The 15,351-nt window shown below is 43.4% G+C and overlaps 1 protein-coding gene across 6 annotated transcripts in view; it reads right to left on the reverse strand.

The window, feature by feature from the left end:
• Positions 1–15,351, reverse strand: part of ZNF106 (zinc finger protein 106) — an 83,681-nt gene that overhangs the window by 6,026 nt on the left and 62,304 nt on the right. For all 6 annotated transcript variants that reach the window (XM_030559580.1, XM_030559577.1, XM_030559578.1 and 3 more), the window contains 5 exons: positions 13,742–13,804; positions 10,955–11,074; positions 10,087–10,158; positions 8,371–8,442; positions 7,212–7,358 (listed from right to left, as the gene is read on the reverse strand). In XM_030559580.1, coding sequence (XP_030415440.1) covers positions 7,212–7,358; positions 8,371–8,442; positions 10,087–10,158; positions 10,955–11,074; positions 13,742–13,804 — 474 coding nt within the window. The remainder of the gene's footprint in view (positions 1–7,211; positions 7,359–8,370; positions 8,443–10,086; positions 10,159–10,954; positions 11,075–13,741; positions 13,805–15,351) is intronic.

A 15,351-nucleotide genomic window follows, 5' to 3' on the forward strand; every position in this document is an offset into this window, starting at 1 on the left:
TGCAAAAACAAATTTGCCAGGGGACATGCACCTCTTCCCCGGCAGCACGTCTGTTCCAACATACCTGGAGCAGCCTCAGAGACAGGAGCTGGGGGCTGAGTGTGCATGCCTGCGTGATCACCATCGGCGTGTGGGGCTGGGCACACATGCATGCCAACAAGTGAGGCCTGGTCTACACTATGCGTTTATACCGAATTTAGCAGCGTTCGACTGATTTTACACTGCACCCGTCCACACAACGAGGCCCTTTGTATCGATATAAAGGGCTCTTAAAACCAATTTCTGTACTCCTCCCCAACGAGGAGAGTAGTGCTGAAATCGGTATTGCCATGTCGGATTAGGGTTAGCGTGGCCGCAATTCGACGGTATTGGCCTCCGGGAGCTATCCCACAGTGCACCATTGTGATTGCTCTGGAAAGCCATCTGAACTCGGATGCACTGGCCAGATAGACAGGAAAAGCCCTGCGAACTTTTGAATTTCATTTCCTGTTTGGCCAGTGTGGAGAGCTCACCAGCACAGGTAACAATGCAGTCTCCTGAGAATCGAAAAAGAGCTCCAGCATGGACTGCATGGGAGGTACTGGATCTGATCGCTATATGGGGAGAGGATTCTGTGCTAACAGAACTCCGTTCCAAAAGACGAAATGAAAAAACATTTGAAAAAATTTCCAAGGCTATGATGGAGAGTGGCCACACCAGGGACTCAGTGCAGTGCAGAGTGAAAGTTAAGGAGCTCAGACAAGCCTACCAGAAAACCAAAGAAGCAAACGGAAGGTCTGGGGCAGGGCCGAAAACATGCCACTTCTACGCTGAGCTGCATGCAATTCTAGGGGGGTCCGCCACCACTACCCCACCCCTGTCCCTGGATTCCGAGGTGGGGGTGGTAATCTCAGCCATGGCTGAGGATTCTGCGGACAGGGAAGATGAGGAGGAAGAGGAGGACGAGCTTGCAGAGAGCACACAGCACTCCATTCTCCCCAACAGCCAGGAGCTTTTTCTCACCCTGACGGAATTACTTTCCCAGCCCTCCTAAGCAACTATCCCAGATAATGAAGCCATGGAAGGGACCTCGGGTGAGTGTACCTTGTAAATATAAGACATGGTTTAAAAGCAAGTGTTTTTTAATGATTGATTTGCCCTGAGGACTTGGGATGCATTCGCGGCCAGTACAGTTATTGGAAAAGTCTGTTAACATGTCTGGGGATGGAGCGGAAATCCTCCAGGGACATCTCCATGAAGCTCTCCTGGAGGTACTCCAAAAGCCTTTGCAGAAGGTTTCTGGGCAGTGCTGCTTTATTCCGTCCTCCATGGTAGGACACTTGACTACGCCATGCATGTAGCAAGTAATCTGGTATCATTGCATGACAAAGTCTAGCTGCGTATGGTCCCGGTGATTGCTGCCATTCAAGCAACATCCGTTCTTTATCTCGCTGTGTTATTCTCAGGAGAGTGATATCGTTCATGGTAACCTGGTTGAAATTCAGGAATTTAAGTAAAGGGACAGAGATGGCTATTCCTACTGGGTTGTTTGCCTGTGGCTTAAAAGAAATCCTTCCCTGCAGGTAGCCAAGCGGGGGGGCGCAACTGGCGCTGAGCTTTTCCGCATTTGGCTAGCAGGGATCTTTCCTGCTACCAGCCACATGGTGGTGGGGGGGTAAAGGGGTGTTTAGCAGTGATCTTCCATGATACCAGCCACGGGGTGGTTTCTGCTACTGCACATTAACAGGAAAGAAGCAGCACTCAACGGGCTTTGCTTGCTATTTGGGAAAGGAGGGTGCTGGATAGAGACAATGGCTTACCATGGCCACATGCAAGCCGAAATCTGCTGCCTGGACCTGTGTTTGTGATCTGTAACACCAAGCTGCAGGCACTCAATATTAAGATGCAAAATGCGACCTTGTAGTGAAAACACATGTGCTATGTAACGTGAACAGTGTTTTTCACCGTGAAAGAGTATGACCATTGTTCTCTAAAATGTATCTTTTTAAATACTTCTCTCTTTTTTACCCTCCTCATGCAGCTGCAAATTTTTCAAGCCTCCCTCCTCCGTCCCAAAGGCTATCTCAGATAAGGCAGCAGAAAAAAAAGACGCGAGAAGAAATGTTTTCGGAAATCATGGAAGTGACCCGCAATGAAAGAGCTCATCTGAATGAGTGGTAGGACGTGGTACAAAGTACAGGAAAGATGCCAGTGACCATGAGGACAGGAGGGACGAACGTGAGGACAGGAGGGACACTCGAGATGAGAGATGCTCAAGATGAGAGGTGGAGGCGGGAAGATCAGTGGTGGCGGGATGCAACTCTGGGGCTGCTGTGTGATCAAACTGACATGCTCTGGCGTATGGTGGAGCTTCAGGAATGGCAGCAGGATCACAGAGTGCCGCTGCAGCCCCTGTATAACCACCCTCCCCCCTCACCATGTTCCTTAGCCTCCTCACTGGCCAGACGAGTGAGAACTCGTGGGGGTAGGCTTTGTGCACCCGCCCACTCCACCCCAGTAGGCAGCCCAACCAAAAGGCTCTCATTATTATGAAATTTTTTTAGTGGCCTTTTCCTTCCCTACTATTCTCCTCCCAAACCCCACCTGGGCTACCTTGTCAGTTCTCTCCCTCTTTTTATAATTAAGTAATAAAGAATACATGATTTTTAAATGAGAGTGACTTTATTTCTTTAGAAAGCAAGCTGTGATCGAAGGGGGCTGTGGAGGGGGTGGCTTACAGGGAAAGTGTCAATCAAGGGGGGCGTGGGTTTCATCAAGGAGAAACAAACAGTCACACTGTACCCTGGCCCGTGATGAAACTGGTCTTCAAAGCTTCTCTAATGCGCACTGCTTCCTGGTGTGCTCTTCTAATTGCCCTGGTGTCTGGCTGTGTGTAATCAACGGCCAGGTGATTTGCCTCAGCCTCCCACCCCGCCATAAAGGTCTCCCCCTTACTCTCACAGAGATTGTGGAGCACACAGCAAGCAGCAATAACAATGGGGACATTGGTTTGGCTGAGGTCTGAGCGAGTCAGTAATATGCGCCAGCACACCTTTAAATGGCCAGATGCACATTCTACCACCATTCTGCACTTGCTCAGCCTGTTGCTGAACAGCTCCTGACTATTGTCCAGGCTGCCTGTGTATGGCTTCATGATCCATGGCATCAAGAGGTAGGCTGGGTCCCCCAGGATAACAACAGGCATTTCAACATACCCAACTGTTATTTTCTGGTCTGGGAAGTAATTCCCTTGCTGCAGCTGTTTAAACAGAGTAGCGTTCCTAAAGATGTGAGCATCATGAACCCTTCCCGGCTATCCCACATGGATGTTGGTGAAACGTCCCTTGTGATCCACCAGTGCTTGCAGCACTAAGGAAAAGTACCCCTTGCGGTTTATGTAGTGGGTGCCCTGGTGCTCTGGTGCCAGGACAAGGATATGGGTTCCATCTCCCCACCACAGTTAGGGAATCCCATTGCAGCAAAGCCATTCACTATGACCTGCACACTTCCCAGAGTCACAACCTTTCGTAGCAGCAGCTTAGTGATTGCTTTGGCTACTTGCATCACAGCAGCCCCCACAGTAGATTTGCCCACTCCAAATTGATTCCTGACTGACCAGTAGCTGTCTGGCATTGCAAGCTTCCAGAGGGCTATTGCCACTCGCTTCTCCACTGTGAGGGCTGCTCTCATCTTTGTATTCTGGCGCAGGGGAAAGCAAGTCACAAAGTTCCATGAAAGAGCCCTTACGCATGCGAAAGTTTCGAGCCACTGGGAATCGTCCCACATCTGCAACACTATGTGGTCCCACCAGTCAGTGCTTGTTTCCCGGGCCCAAAATCGGCGTTCAATGGCTAGAACCTGCCCCATTACCAGCAGGATCTCCAAAGTGCAGGGGGCCTGCAGTCTGACAGAATTCTGTGTCCATGTCCTCATCACTCTTGTCGCCGCTCTGCCGTAGCCGTTGCCTCCTCACCTGTCTTTGCAGGTCCTGGTTCAGCACTGACTGCACGAGAATGCGCGAGGTGTTTAAAATGTCCATGATTGCTGTCTTGAGCTCAGCAGGGTCAATGCTTGCCGTGGAATGGCGTCTGCACAGTTCACCCAGGAAAAAAGGCACGAAACGGTTGGCTGCTGCTGCTTTCATGGAGGGAGAGGTGAGGCTGTACCAGAAGCACCCGCGGCAATGTTTTTTGCCCCATCAGGCACTAGGATCTCAACCCAGCATTCCAATGGGCAGGGGAGACTGCGGGAACTATGGGATAGCTACCCACAGTGCAATGCTCAGGAAATCGACACTAGCCTGGGTACATGGACGCACACCGCCAAATTAATGTGCTTAGTGTGGTCGCGTGCACTCGACTTTATACAATCTGTTTTAAAAAAATGGTTTCTGTAAAATCAGAATAATCCCGTAGTGAAGACATATCTTGAGAGAGAGTGAGAGAGACACACACTGTCCCTCTCCCTTGCTACTGCAGCTCACTGATGTGGAAGGGTAGGGTTTTTTATTATGCACAAGGCTGGCTAGAGGCACAAAATGTAGCAGCCGAGCCTGAGTTAATTGATTCATTCTCTGATGCACTAGCAGCCTGACTGTAGTTAGTAACATTGTTAAATTTGTTAGTCTCTAAGGTGCCACAAGTACTCCTGTTCTTATTGTTAAAGGTGCTGTTGACGGTTAATTGATCTCATTCTCTGAGACAGAAATGTAGTAGCCTGACCTTTAATGTTATATGTTGCTAATGTTGCTATTGTTAGTTAACTGTTCCCATTCTCAGTCAATTTCCCTAGGAGCATAAAACCTGTGAAAGTTTTAAGTTCCCTACATTGCCAGCGTGATGTAAAGGAGCCAATCAGCTAGGGAAGATATATGTGCTCTCTCACTTTTTTCCTGTGCCAAAGTGACACAATGGGGTTAGATTACAGCTCAGGATTTATTTTACTTACCCATTAAAAAAAAAAAACAACAAAAAACAAAAACAGAACTGAGGGCAAATTAAACATGTACCTAACAGTCAATAAAAGGTCACGACAATCACAACCAAGCACTTCTCAAAGTACCCAGACAGGTCCAGGACAATGACTAGAAAAACTGTATGACTCACGTGTGGAAGTCTGAGCAATTTAAAAAGCATGCAGAATTTCCCAGAATTTTTAATTTTTTGGTGCAGAATCCCCCCAGAAGTGAAATATGAAGGAGACATGATTCCAGCCCCAAAGAACTTATAGTAGAATTAAAGATGCAACAAGGAAATGTAAACAGTAGATGGGAATGGGGGAGGGAAAACAGTGAAGGGAGGAGAGTAATTAAGTAAAATAACATGATTACAAATACTAGCTACATGCACAATTTGATAGCTATGAATAAGGCTCAGTGTTTGTCACGGAGATCATGGATTTTGTTACTTTCCGTCTGCAGTGGCCTGTGCTGTTGGCGTGGGAGCTGCCCGAGCAGCTCGGGCAGCCCCTGGGCCAGTCGTGCCAGCCACTGCTAGGACATTCTTACCCCCTCCTTCCCCCCCAGCAGCAGGAGTTTAGGTGGGGGGGCTCAGGGCTGGGAGGTCGGGGTGCAGGGCGGTGCTGATCGGGGGGGGGCTTCCCAGAAGGGGGACAGGCACTCCCCTTGCTCAGCTCTTAGCTCTATGTGCTGCCCCTTCCTGCAGCACTGCCCCCACACCCCCATTGGCCGCAGTTCCCAGCTAATGGGAGATGCAGAACTGGGGTTTGGGGCAGAGCAGAGGCAGCACATGGAGCTAGGAGCTGGAGCTTGCAGATTCCCAAGAGCTGGGTAGGGAACTTGTCTCAGCCTTGTCAAACCCCCGCCCCCCCTACCCGCAGCACCCATCCCGAGCATCTGCAGCACCACCCAGCCCTTCCCCCTGGCATCTGCACCTCAGTCCTAACACACACACACACACACACACACACACACACACACACACACACCCCCCTCTACCTACCTATTTTAGTCAGGGGTATATAGTAAAAGTCATGGACAGGTCACAGGCCGTGAATTTTTGTTTACTGCCCATGACCTGTCCATGACTTTTACTAAAAATACCAATGACTAAAACATAGCCTTACTCATGAATACTTTAAGAGGCCAATTCTCTTCCCTTTTCTGAAGTATAAAATATAAAAAGTACATCAGTAATCCCAATGGAGATCCAGCTATTATCAGTTTTCATAAAACTAATTTGGGTTACATTCTGCCACCTTGCTCATGTTGAATGGTATGCAGTTCAGTGAATAATCCTATCCTTTCAAAAAAACAAAAAAAAAAAAAGGAAAGAAGGTAGCAAAGCCTGGCCCTATGATTATATATTCCTTCTCATCTCCAAACTACAGTTTAATTTAGAATTTTTGAGATTTGCTCTTGGTGGGCTGTTTTCACTGTATATAGATTTTAGAAGATTGATGAAAGACTTCAGTTCTGCTTTTCAGTCCTCAAACAAACCTCTCTTCACTGTGTACTTTCTATAGCATTCAACAAAAAGAAGGCCTAGAATCAGAATGGTTTAATTGCTAAGCATGGCAGATTTTCCTTTATACTTCAATCCAGGTAACGTCAGGCTCTCGTACTCCCTTTTTCTAGTTCTCGTCAATGAAAACCACAGTTCTCCCAGCTTTGCTAACACTGACTCAGAAATCTTTTTGCATCATCTGTATTTAATTTGTTAAACAAAACCAGCCATTTTAGGTCTGTTCCAAGAAGGAGTGCTTCCCAAAAATGGAGAAAAAGAATTATTATTTTCCACTTAAAAGACAGCAAATCATGGAATAAAAACCCAGTTAAAAAGGCAACAGTTATGCTTTTCTTTAAAAGGCAAATTTACATTCCTCAGCACAAGCACAGTGGTTTCTTTAACGTTTGGAAAATGCCAACCACACTGTGGGAACTATCAGCAACAAACTGTGTGTCTTATTTTATACTGGTTTTAAAATGACCATGTGTCTCAGAATAGACTAAGGGTGCACTGGGAATTGTATATTGAGGGTCAAGTCCTGCTGAACTTGCTTATATAAATACTTTTACTGAATTCAATTAAACTATCTGCATGACTGAGGCTATCAAGATTTGACCATTAGTAGGGTCTTACATGGAAAATAAGCAAGTCCGAATTATGGTAACATAGTCTGTACTTTATATCTAAGATTCTATCATCCTGTATACTTTCTTACTCTGCTTTCCACTAGATCACCATGCAAATCCAAATTTCTTCACCACGTACCTGCTTGGAACCTTTTCTGGAAGTGAAAAAGGCATCACAGTTCTTCCAGCGACATTTTAGGGTCTGAAAATGTGGGTTGGTGTGATCTGTTAGCAAGTGTTGTTTCAGGTGGTCCACAACTCCAAATATCAGTGAACATCCATGCCACTGGCGGGAGAGTGTATCGTAATAAGCCGGGGGGGAGGGGAGGGGAAGGGAAGGGAAGGGGAGGGAGGAGGGGAAGAGAAAGAGAAGTCAGATAATACTTTCATTCCTGCTGCCCAACAATATTCCACCAAAGAGAGTTTCTTTCACATATTGTCTCCACACTTCATCCTTCCTCACATCAAACTAGAGTCCACATCTCCAAACTGGTTTGGGAGGTTGTGGGAGTTTCTTAACTGGAGGTTTTCAAAAGGAGGGTGAATGGTTTAGCCACAACAATGACATCTTGACAGGGGTTTAGACTAGATGACTCTTGCTGTCCCTTCGAACGGTATGATTCTATGATTCCATTAGCACCAGTTTTAGGGAGGAATAAAATTGGTGCAACAGTAGCATAAGGCCCTGTGTTGTCTTTTCTAGTCAAGCTAAGTCTAGAACAAATGGGCTCTCAATGGAGCTTTACAGACATTAAACTTGCCAACACGAAAATTAACCAGAAACAAAAGTGCACTTCTTTGGCACTACGACGTTATTGTGCAACTGAAAATATCTAGTGGTCCAGAAAAACAGAAGGTAAGAGGTTTTTGTTTCTAAAGAAAAAAAACAAGATTTAAATGCAAGACTAATGTTGCTAACATTAGTGCAACTATTTCTGTGCACAGTGGGTGCAGTAAAAGCTTTCTGTTTCACAAGTTGGCACATGGCCCACACACAGCTTGGAATGGTCAATATAAGAGAAAGATTTTAAAAAACGATCTCTTATCTACCTCAAACGATAGCATCTGCCATCTACTATAGGGTTCCTGGCAAGGCAACTGCTCCGAGAGGTTAAACTATTTTCACAGTGGAGCTTAAATAATGTGTGACTGGCAAAACCAAAAGAATGCTCTAAAAAAAAAATAATGAAAATGAATCTGTTCCATCCCTTGATTTCTGTCCAGACACAGGAGATTGGTCTAGAAACTATAATAAAGAAGGATAAAGAACTGAACACTAGAAATGCTTTGTCCTTTACCCAGCAACGGTAATTCTGCATCAGGTTAAGCCGCACAGCTTGGACACTGCCATCGTAGCAGCCAGTGTAGATCTGTGAAGAAAAAATTATGAAAGAGAAAAAAATAAAGATGTGTTTTTAAAGAGATAACAGGCAAAAAGACCAAGTATGAAACATATGAAGTAGAAAACCTATGCACTTAAGGCTTCCAATTTTGAAACACTTCTAAGATCCAACATTTAAAAATATTGTTTTTTGAACAAAGTCACTGAAAGAGTTTTGATTCTGAAACCTCACTGCACACCTGAAACATGTAGAGAACCAAAATGAGAAATTAACTCACCTATTTCCATATACAAACTAAAAGCAAAACTTTTTTTTTTTTTTTTTGCTGTTTATAATGTAAATTAGATTGTAAAAATCCTCTCAATTTTAGTAGTGTTATGAACAGGTAAGTTAAAAAATTATTCTTCAACCTGACAGAGTCCCTTAAAGACATTTCCAGGACTTGGTCTGTAAACCAGTATCTAACTGGTTTACAGACCATCCAGAAGTTTGCTGTTTCTGATCTCTAATAAACAGCAGTAAACTGATGGCTAATAGTTCAATTTGTAATTTTGGAGAAATGTGAAGCTAACAGATAGTTGAGAATATGATGCATTATTTCTTATTTCCACTATCAGAAGATATCAATTATCTATCTGCTGCAGGGAAAGGACTATACCCTAGTGTTCAAACAGATACAGACGAGTGAGAGAATGTCCACTGTATAGTACACTTCACTGACTGCTAATCTGAAGCTTCATTTGTGTCCAGATGCCTAAAGCATCTCAGAAATATGGTACAGCATAAATCTTAGACCACAATCACACAGCTTGGGCATAGTTAAATCTCAACTTCAGCCCCATGAGAAGCGGGGCTAGGAAAAAAAATACACATTTCCCATAGTGCATTGGTTCTCAGTTTTCCTACATTTCACTCTTTTGTTATTACAAATTTGAAAATCAGAAATATTAAGCACTTCCCATTTTAACTCTCATTTTATCAAAGTTCAGGAACAAGTTTTCAACTGCACATTCACAAGAGTTTTTAAGGGTGTCCAGCTTAAGCAGGCAAGTACTCAGATCTTTGTGTACGCTACTATACCCTAACCAGCATGTGCATCAGGGTATTTATATACCTAAGTCAGTTAAAAAATATTCATGCACTTCAGCATGTGCTAATTTGAAAGTATGGTCCTGAAAGTTGGAAGTGGTTTGACTGTGAGTGAAGTCCTACTAAGTCTAGGCATATAGCTGCTAGAGAAAATGTCTGAAACAGGGCAGACACACTTCAAGAATTACTTAGGGTTTTAACACTTTAACTGTTCTGATTATTGTAATGATGCACACTATGAAGATGAAATTAATGCCTTATGTCTAGTCATGAAATTATGATAAAATATTAGCAAACAGAGCTCAATTTTCCCAATACAATTTAGCATATGAACTATTTTCCAGAATTGCTACATTGTTACATTTAGCTGGTATATAAACAGCTTTTCTTTATTATTTATTATCATCATTATTATCATTATTCTTTTGACTGCCATTATAAATGGTCCTCCCTCTAGTCAAATCAGGAAAGTTAAAATAATTAAATCATTTACCACTGATATCAATAAACTCTGAAATCAACACTATCATCAGCTAACAAACAAGACTTTCTATTTTAGATCAATGAAAGGAGGAGAGTTACCATGCTCTTATGAATAGTCATGCACATGATCATATCTGTGTGTCCTCCGTAGACTTGCAAACGGTCATGAGACTTGGGAAGAAAAGAAAACAAAATGTTGGGCATTTAACAATTTGACATTTTGCAGGAATTTTTATTGGCTTGCATAATCAGAGACTTTTTAAGAGTTAGGAGCACTGATTATTACACAAGGCTTGTAAGGGCCTCATGGGTGCCACACTCTGCAATCACATTGTACTATCTACTATACGCTATTAATTTCTTAATTAATAGCAAGGATCCCACCATTTTTCCTTAGCCTACTCTTTCAGGCCTATTGAAAGGCTAGATTGGATTCCTTTCAGAACCTGTCAACACCACTAATCAGCTGGAGGGATTGTTCAGCAATAAAAAGCATTTGTTCTTCAGGGGCTGATAATATTGCCTTCCTGGTCCTCCCAGCTCCTGCCAAGTCAACATGCAAGAAATATGAGAATCCAACCCGTTTTTCGCATGAGAGTTCTGACTACTAGGGAGTGGCCATTAAGCTGATCCAGTTTACAGGGACAGACTACATGCCACTCAGCCTTTCAAAGAACAGAAAACTAATTGTCCAGAATCATTTTGAAAAAAAAAAAGTTTCTTCTATAGTTAAAATGAGTGCAACCAGAGAACAGGCCTGGCTGATGCAAGTGATTATCTGTTGATTTATTTCAAAACCCCATAACTCATTGGTCAAGGAGGTTGAGAATTTTAAGTGGTAGAAGAGGGAGGGGCTGGAAACTAGGAAGTAAAGATAATTAACATGGTATTTTGCTTGGGACCTTCTGAAATGTACAAAAAAATGGAATAGATAAGTTCTGTTCCTGGACATCATTTATTTTCTTACCTGTAGCTCATAAACACGGACAAATTTATCCAAGCAAGCAGTTACCATCACCTTCCCTAGGATGTTCACAACAGTTACTGCATGATTATGGCCTTTATAGATTCGTACCAGCTCTCCTGTCTGCGTCAAGACAAGAAAGAAAGAACACCCATTAAATCATGAAAACAGATGCAAACAGCAAGTCTGCAGGTTTCTCATTGAAATAATAGTTTTATTATTCATTATATTACATAAGTGCCTAGGGGTTAACAAAGAACAAGGCCCCATTGTATATAGCACCATACAAACACCCCATCCCAAAGAGCTTACAATCTAAATAGATAAGGCAGGAAAAGGGATACAACATACGAGCAGAGTAATAGTATGCAACATCATATTAGTGCCATGATTATTTGTATTTATTGTTACTTAAATCTTTTGGGTTTTTTTGTTTTTGTTTTTTTTAATGGAGGGAATTTGCTAAAAGGCAAAACAAAAGAAGGGCAGGGGAGATATGATGAACAGCCAAATCACCACAGGAGAAGGAATGTTCAATGTGAAAACTGCAGAAAGCACTGCGATGACCGTAGCAGCATCTGACATTCCCGGGTCAAACTGCTTCTGCAACTGCTCTGCTGGCTTCAGTCTCAGGCCAACTCCTCCCTGCAGTTTCTTTTCCCACAGCCACATGGTTGGGAGGGAAAGAGAACCCTTACTCCTGGGGCAATTCTGTGCCACTGCAGAATTTCTGGCCACCACTAGACTCTGCAGAGCCAACTTGCAGTGAGCAGAACACCCAGCCTGGTGGGGCTGGAGGCTGCATGCTCTGTGATCCTCATTCTTCCGGAAAGGAGGGGGCCTGGGAGACCCAGCCAGCTCTGGTAAAGGGTGAGGAAGGGTAGGGTCACACACCATGGGCCCCAGCAGGAAAGTAAAGAAGCTAGGGAGAGGAAAGGCTCTGAGGGTGCTGGTTTCTGGGCTGGGAGCTGCCCCACAGCGGTGGTCCATGTGGGAGAAGGAGGGGAATGGTGTCCAGGGGCTGCCCTGCAGCTGGGCTCTCGCAGGAGGGGTCTGTGGGTGTAGGGGCTGAGGGATGCCCTGTGTCTGGACTCTAGGGGGATACTGGTGTCTGGGCAGGGGGATGCCCTGCAGCTAGGATCTGGAGGATGGGAGTGCAGGTGTCTGGGTTCTGGGGTCTCCACCCAGCTCCCTCCAGCAACCCCCAGCTGGAACTGGGTTGTTGTAGGGGGTTTCTTTAAAAACTTTCTTTTTTGCTGTTGTCTGTATTGATGACATACTTGTTGAGGGGTATTTTGAAATAAATTACCAAAATAATTGAAACTAGAGTGATTATATTGCGTTATTTTGACAAATAAAATAAGCAGAACTTTAAAATATTGTGTGTAGAGTTGTTAATTTTTGGTGCAGAATTCCCCAAGTAGTAGGCAGCCATATGGGTCCTACTGCCCGCAGATGAGGGTCTCCCCTTCACTGCTCCAGGTCCAAGGGATTCTGGAGAAAGGGATAGTCCCCATCTTTCTCCTGCCCCTCCCAGCCAAGTACAGCAGTACCTATTTAAACTGCCTTTAATTTAATTTAATTGCTGCAGTGCTAACTTTAGTTTTGGGCAAGCTCCTTTTCAAAGTTTTAAATGCTTACTCATGCCCACTTGATAAATTTAGTTGAACATTATATATTTTTCAAGTACGTATCTCACTTAAAAAGTAATTGCAATAGCTTTTACCTTGGTTATAGAAACACAAAGTCAAACCAAAGCATGACCTGAAGTTACCAGCTGCGGTTTCCTAGACGTCCTATAGTTTCCTCATTTCCAACTTTCTGCTCCATTCGGTAAAGCATAATTTGTGACAAAGTTCACTTGCAAACATATTACCACAACCACTCGGAACTGGTACTTGCCCCCACCCCAAAGTTTAAGAGGCAGAACCAGCAGTTGCTAAACAGAATTAACCACATTACCATTGGCATCAAATACATCACCAGATTAATTATTCTGTGTCCATCACTATCCATCACGGCTTTTGACATTTTTAATTAATCTGTGATACTGTTTCAAAGCAAGGCAGCATTTTCAAAAGAGAGAAGGGAGTAATCCTATTGGTATGAGTTGGGGATTGGAAGTCAGGATTTCTGATTTCTATTTCTAGCTCTGCAGTTGACCCATCGACATCTAGTCACACCTCCTGAATAATACAGGACATCAGACTTTCCTGAATTAGTTCCTGTTTGAACTAGAGCACATCTTTTAGAAAAGCATCTTATCTTGATTAAAGAATTTCTAGTGATAGAAAAACCTACTACAACCCTTGGTAAGCTGTACTGATAGTTAATTACTCACTGTTGAAAATGCATGCCTTGCTTTTTAGTCTAAATTAGTCTGGCTTCAACTTTCAGCCACTGGATCTTGTAATACAGTTGTTTGCTAAACTGAAGAGCCTTCTGTTCTATATGTACGTACTTACAGGCTGTGAACAAATCACCCCTTAACCTACTCTTTGATAAGTTAAATATATTGAACTCCTTGAATCTCTCATTAGAAGGCACATTTTCAAATCCTTTTATCATTCTTGTGGCTCTTTTCTGAACTCTCTCCAATTTTTCAATATCCTAGGAATGAAGGATAATGATTACAAAGTGCTTTGAGTTTCTCAGATAGAAAGGTACTATATAACACAGTATAAGAGTACCATATCCTCTTAAGCATATGGGCTTCCAAAGAAATTCTCATTTCTTTTATCATCTCAACAATACAAGCTATTTAGGGTTTCAAATATTTGAATGACTTACATGTATATTATGGGCGTGGACAGACTGGTCACTGGAGCCACTGAACACCAGATCATTCACAACCTTTTAAAGAGGACAACAAAACAGTTAGTTTTGACTTCTGTATCATTTTTAATATATGAGTGAAACATGTACACACTACTTAAGTAAGGATTTGCTTATTTCAAAGTAGCAATATATTTCACCAAGGGGTATTGACTTCACAAATACTTTCTCCTGTATCCTCTATCTCCCCTCCAATCTTTTAATCTAGTGTGAAGAAACCTTAAAAATTAATTATTCAATGTCTAGCTACAACATTAGGAAACACATTAAGCTGCCCAAATGGTAAATGGTGACATTCATACACTATATATTATACACACACACACACACACACACACACACGGGATGTCAATTAATTGTAGTTAACTCACAATTAACTCAAAAAAATTAATCCTGATTAATCGCACTTACAACAATACAATACCAATTGAAATTTATTAAATATTTTTGGACTTTTTTCTACATTTTCAATACTGATTTCTATTACAACACAGAATACAAAATGCACAGTGCTTACTTTACATTATTTTTCACAACAAATATGTGCACTGTAAAAATGATAAACAAAAGAAATAGTATTTTTTAATTCACCTCATACAAGCGCTGCAGTGCAATCTCTTTACTATGCAAGTGTAACTTACAAATGCAGATTTTTTTTTGGTTACATAACTGCACTCAAAAACAAAACAGTATAAAACTTTAGAGCCTACAAGTCCACTCAGTCCTATGTCTTATTCTGCCAATCGCTAAGACAAACAAGTTTGTTTACTTATTTACAATGTCACCTGAAAGTGAGAAAAGACGGTTACTCACCTTTGTAACTGTTGTTCTTCGAGATGTGTTGCTCATATCCATTCCGGTTAGGTGTACGCGCCGCGCGTGCACATTCGTCGGAAAACTTTTACCCTAGCAACTCAGTGGGCCGGCAGGTCGCCCCCTAGAGTGGCGCCACCATGGCGCTCCATATATACTCCTGCCGGCCCACCCGCTCCTCAGTTCCTTCTTGCCGGCTACTCCGACAGTGGGGAAGGAGGGCGGGTGCGGAATGGATATGAGCAACACATCTCGAAGAACAACAGTTACAAAGGTGAGTAACCGTCTTTTCTTCTTCGAGTGATTGCTCATATCCATTCCAGTTAGGTGAATCCCAAGCCTTACAAAGGCGGTGGGGTCGGAGTGAAATGTGGCAGAATAAAACTGCCGAGCCAGAGGCTACAGCCTCTCTTGACTGCTGAACCAGGGCATACTGCGAAGCAAAGGTAAGGACCGAGGACCAATGGAGCTTCGCGACAGGTCTCGTGGGTAGAAACACGAGCCAGCCAGGCGGCAGATGAAGCCTGAGCCCTGGTAGAATGCACGGTGATGTGGCTTGGGGAAATATGAGCCAAATCAGAACAAGTGGGGATGTCCGCCATCACCCAAGATGAGATCCTCTGAGAGGAAAACAAGCAAGCCCTCCCTTTGGCCCGCTACCGGGGCAGAGCTGGGGCACCTTAGGAAATGATTCTGTCAGCACAACATAATGCGAGCACTCCACAGATGTCCAAGGAGTGCAACGGTTATGC

This window comes from Gopherus evgoodei, chromosome 4 (genome assembly GCF_007399415.2).
Source record: "Gopherus evgoodei ecotype Sinaloan lineage chromosome 4, rGopEvg1_v1.p, whole genome shotgun sequence".
In the NCBI taxonomy this organism is placed as follows: Eukaryota; Metazoa; Chordata; order Testudines; family Testudinidae; genus Gopherus; species Gopherus evgoodei.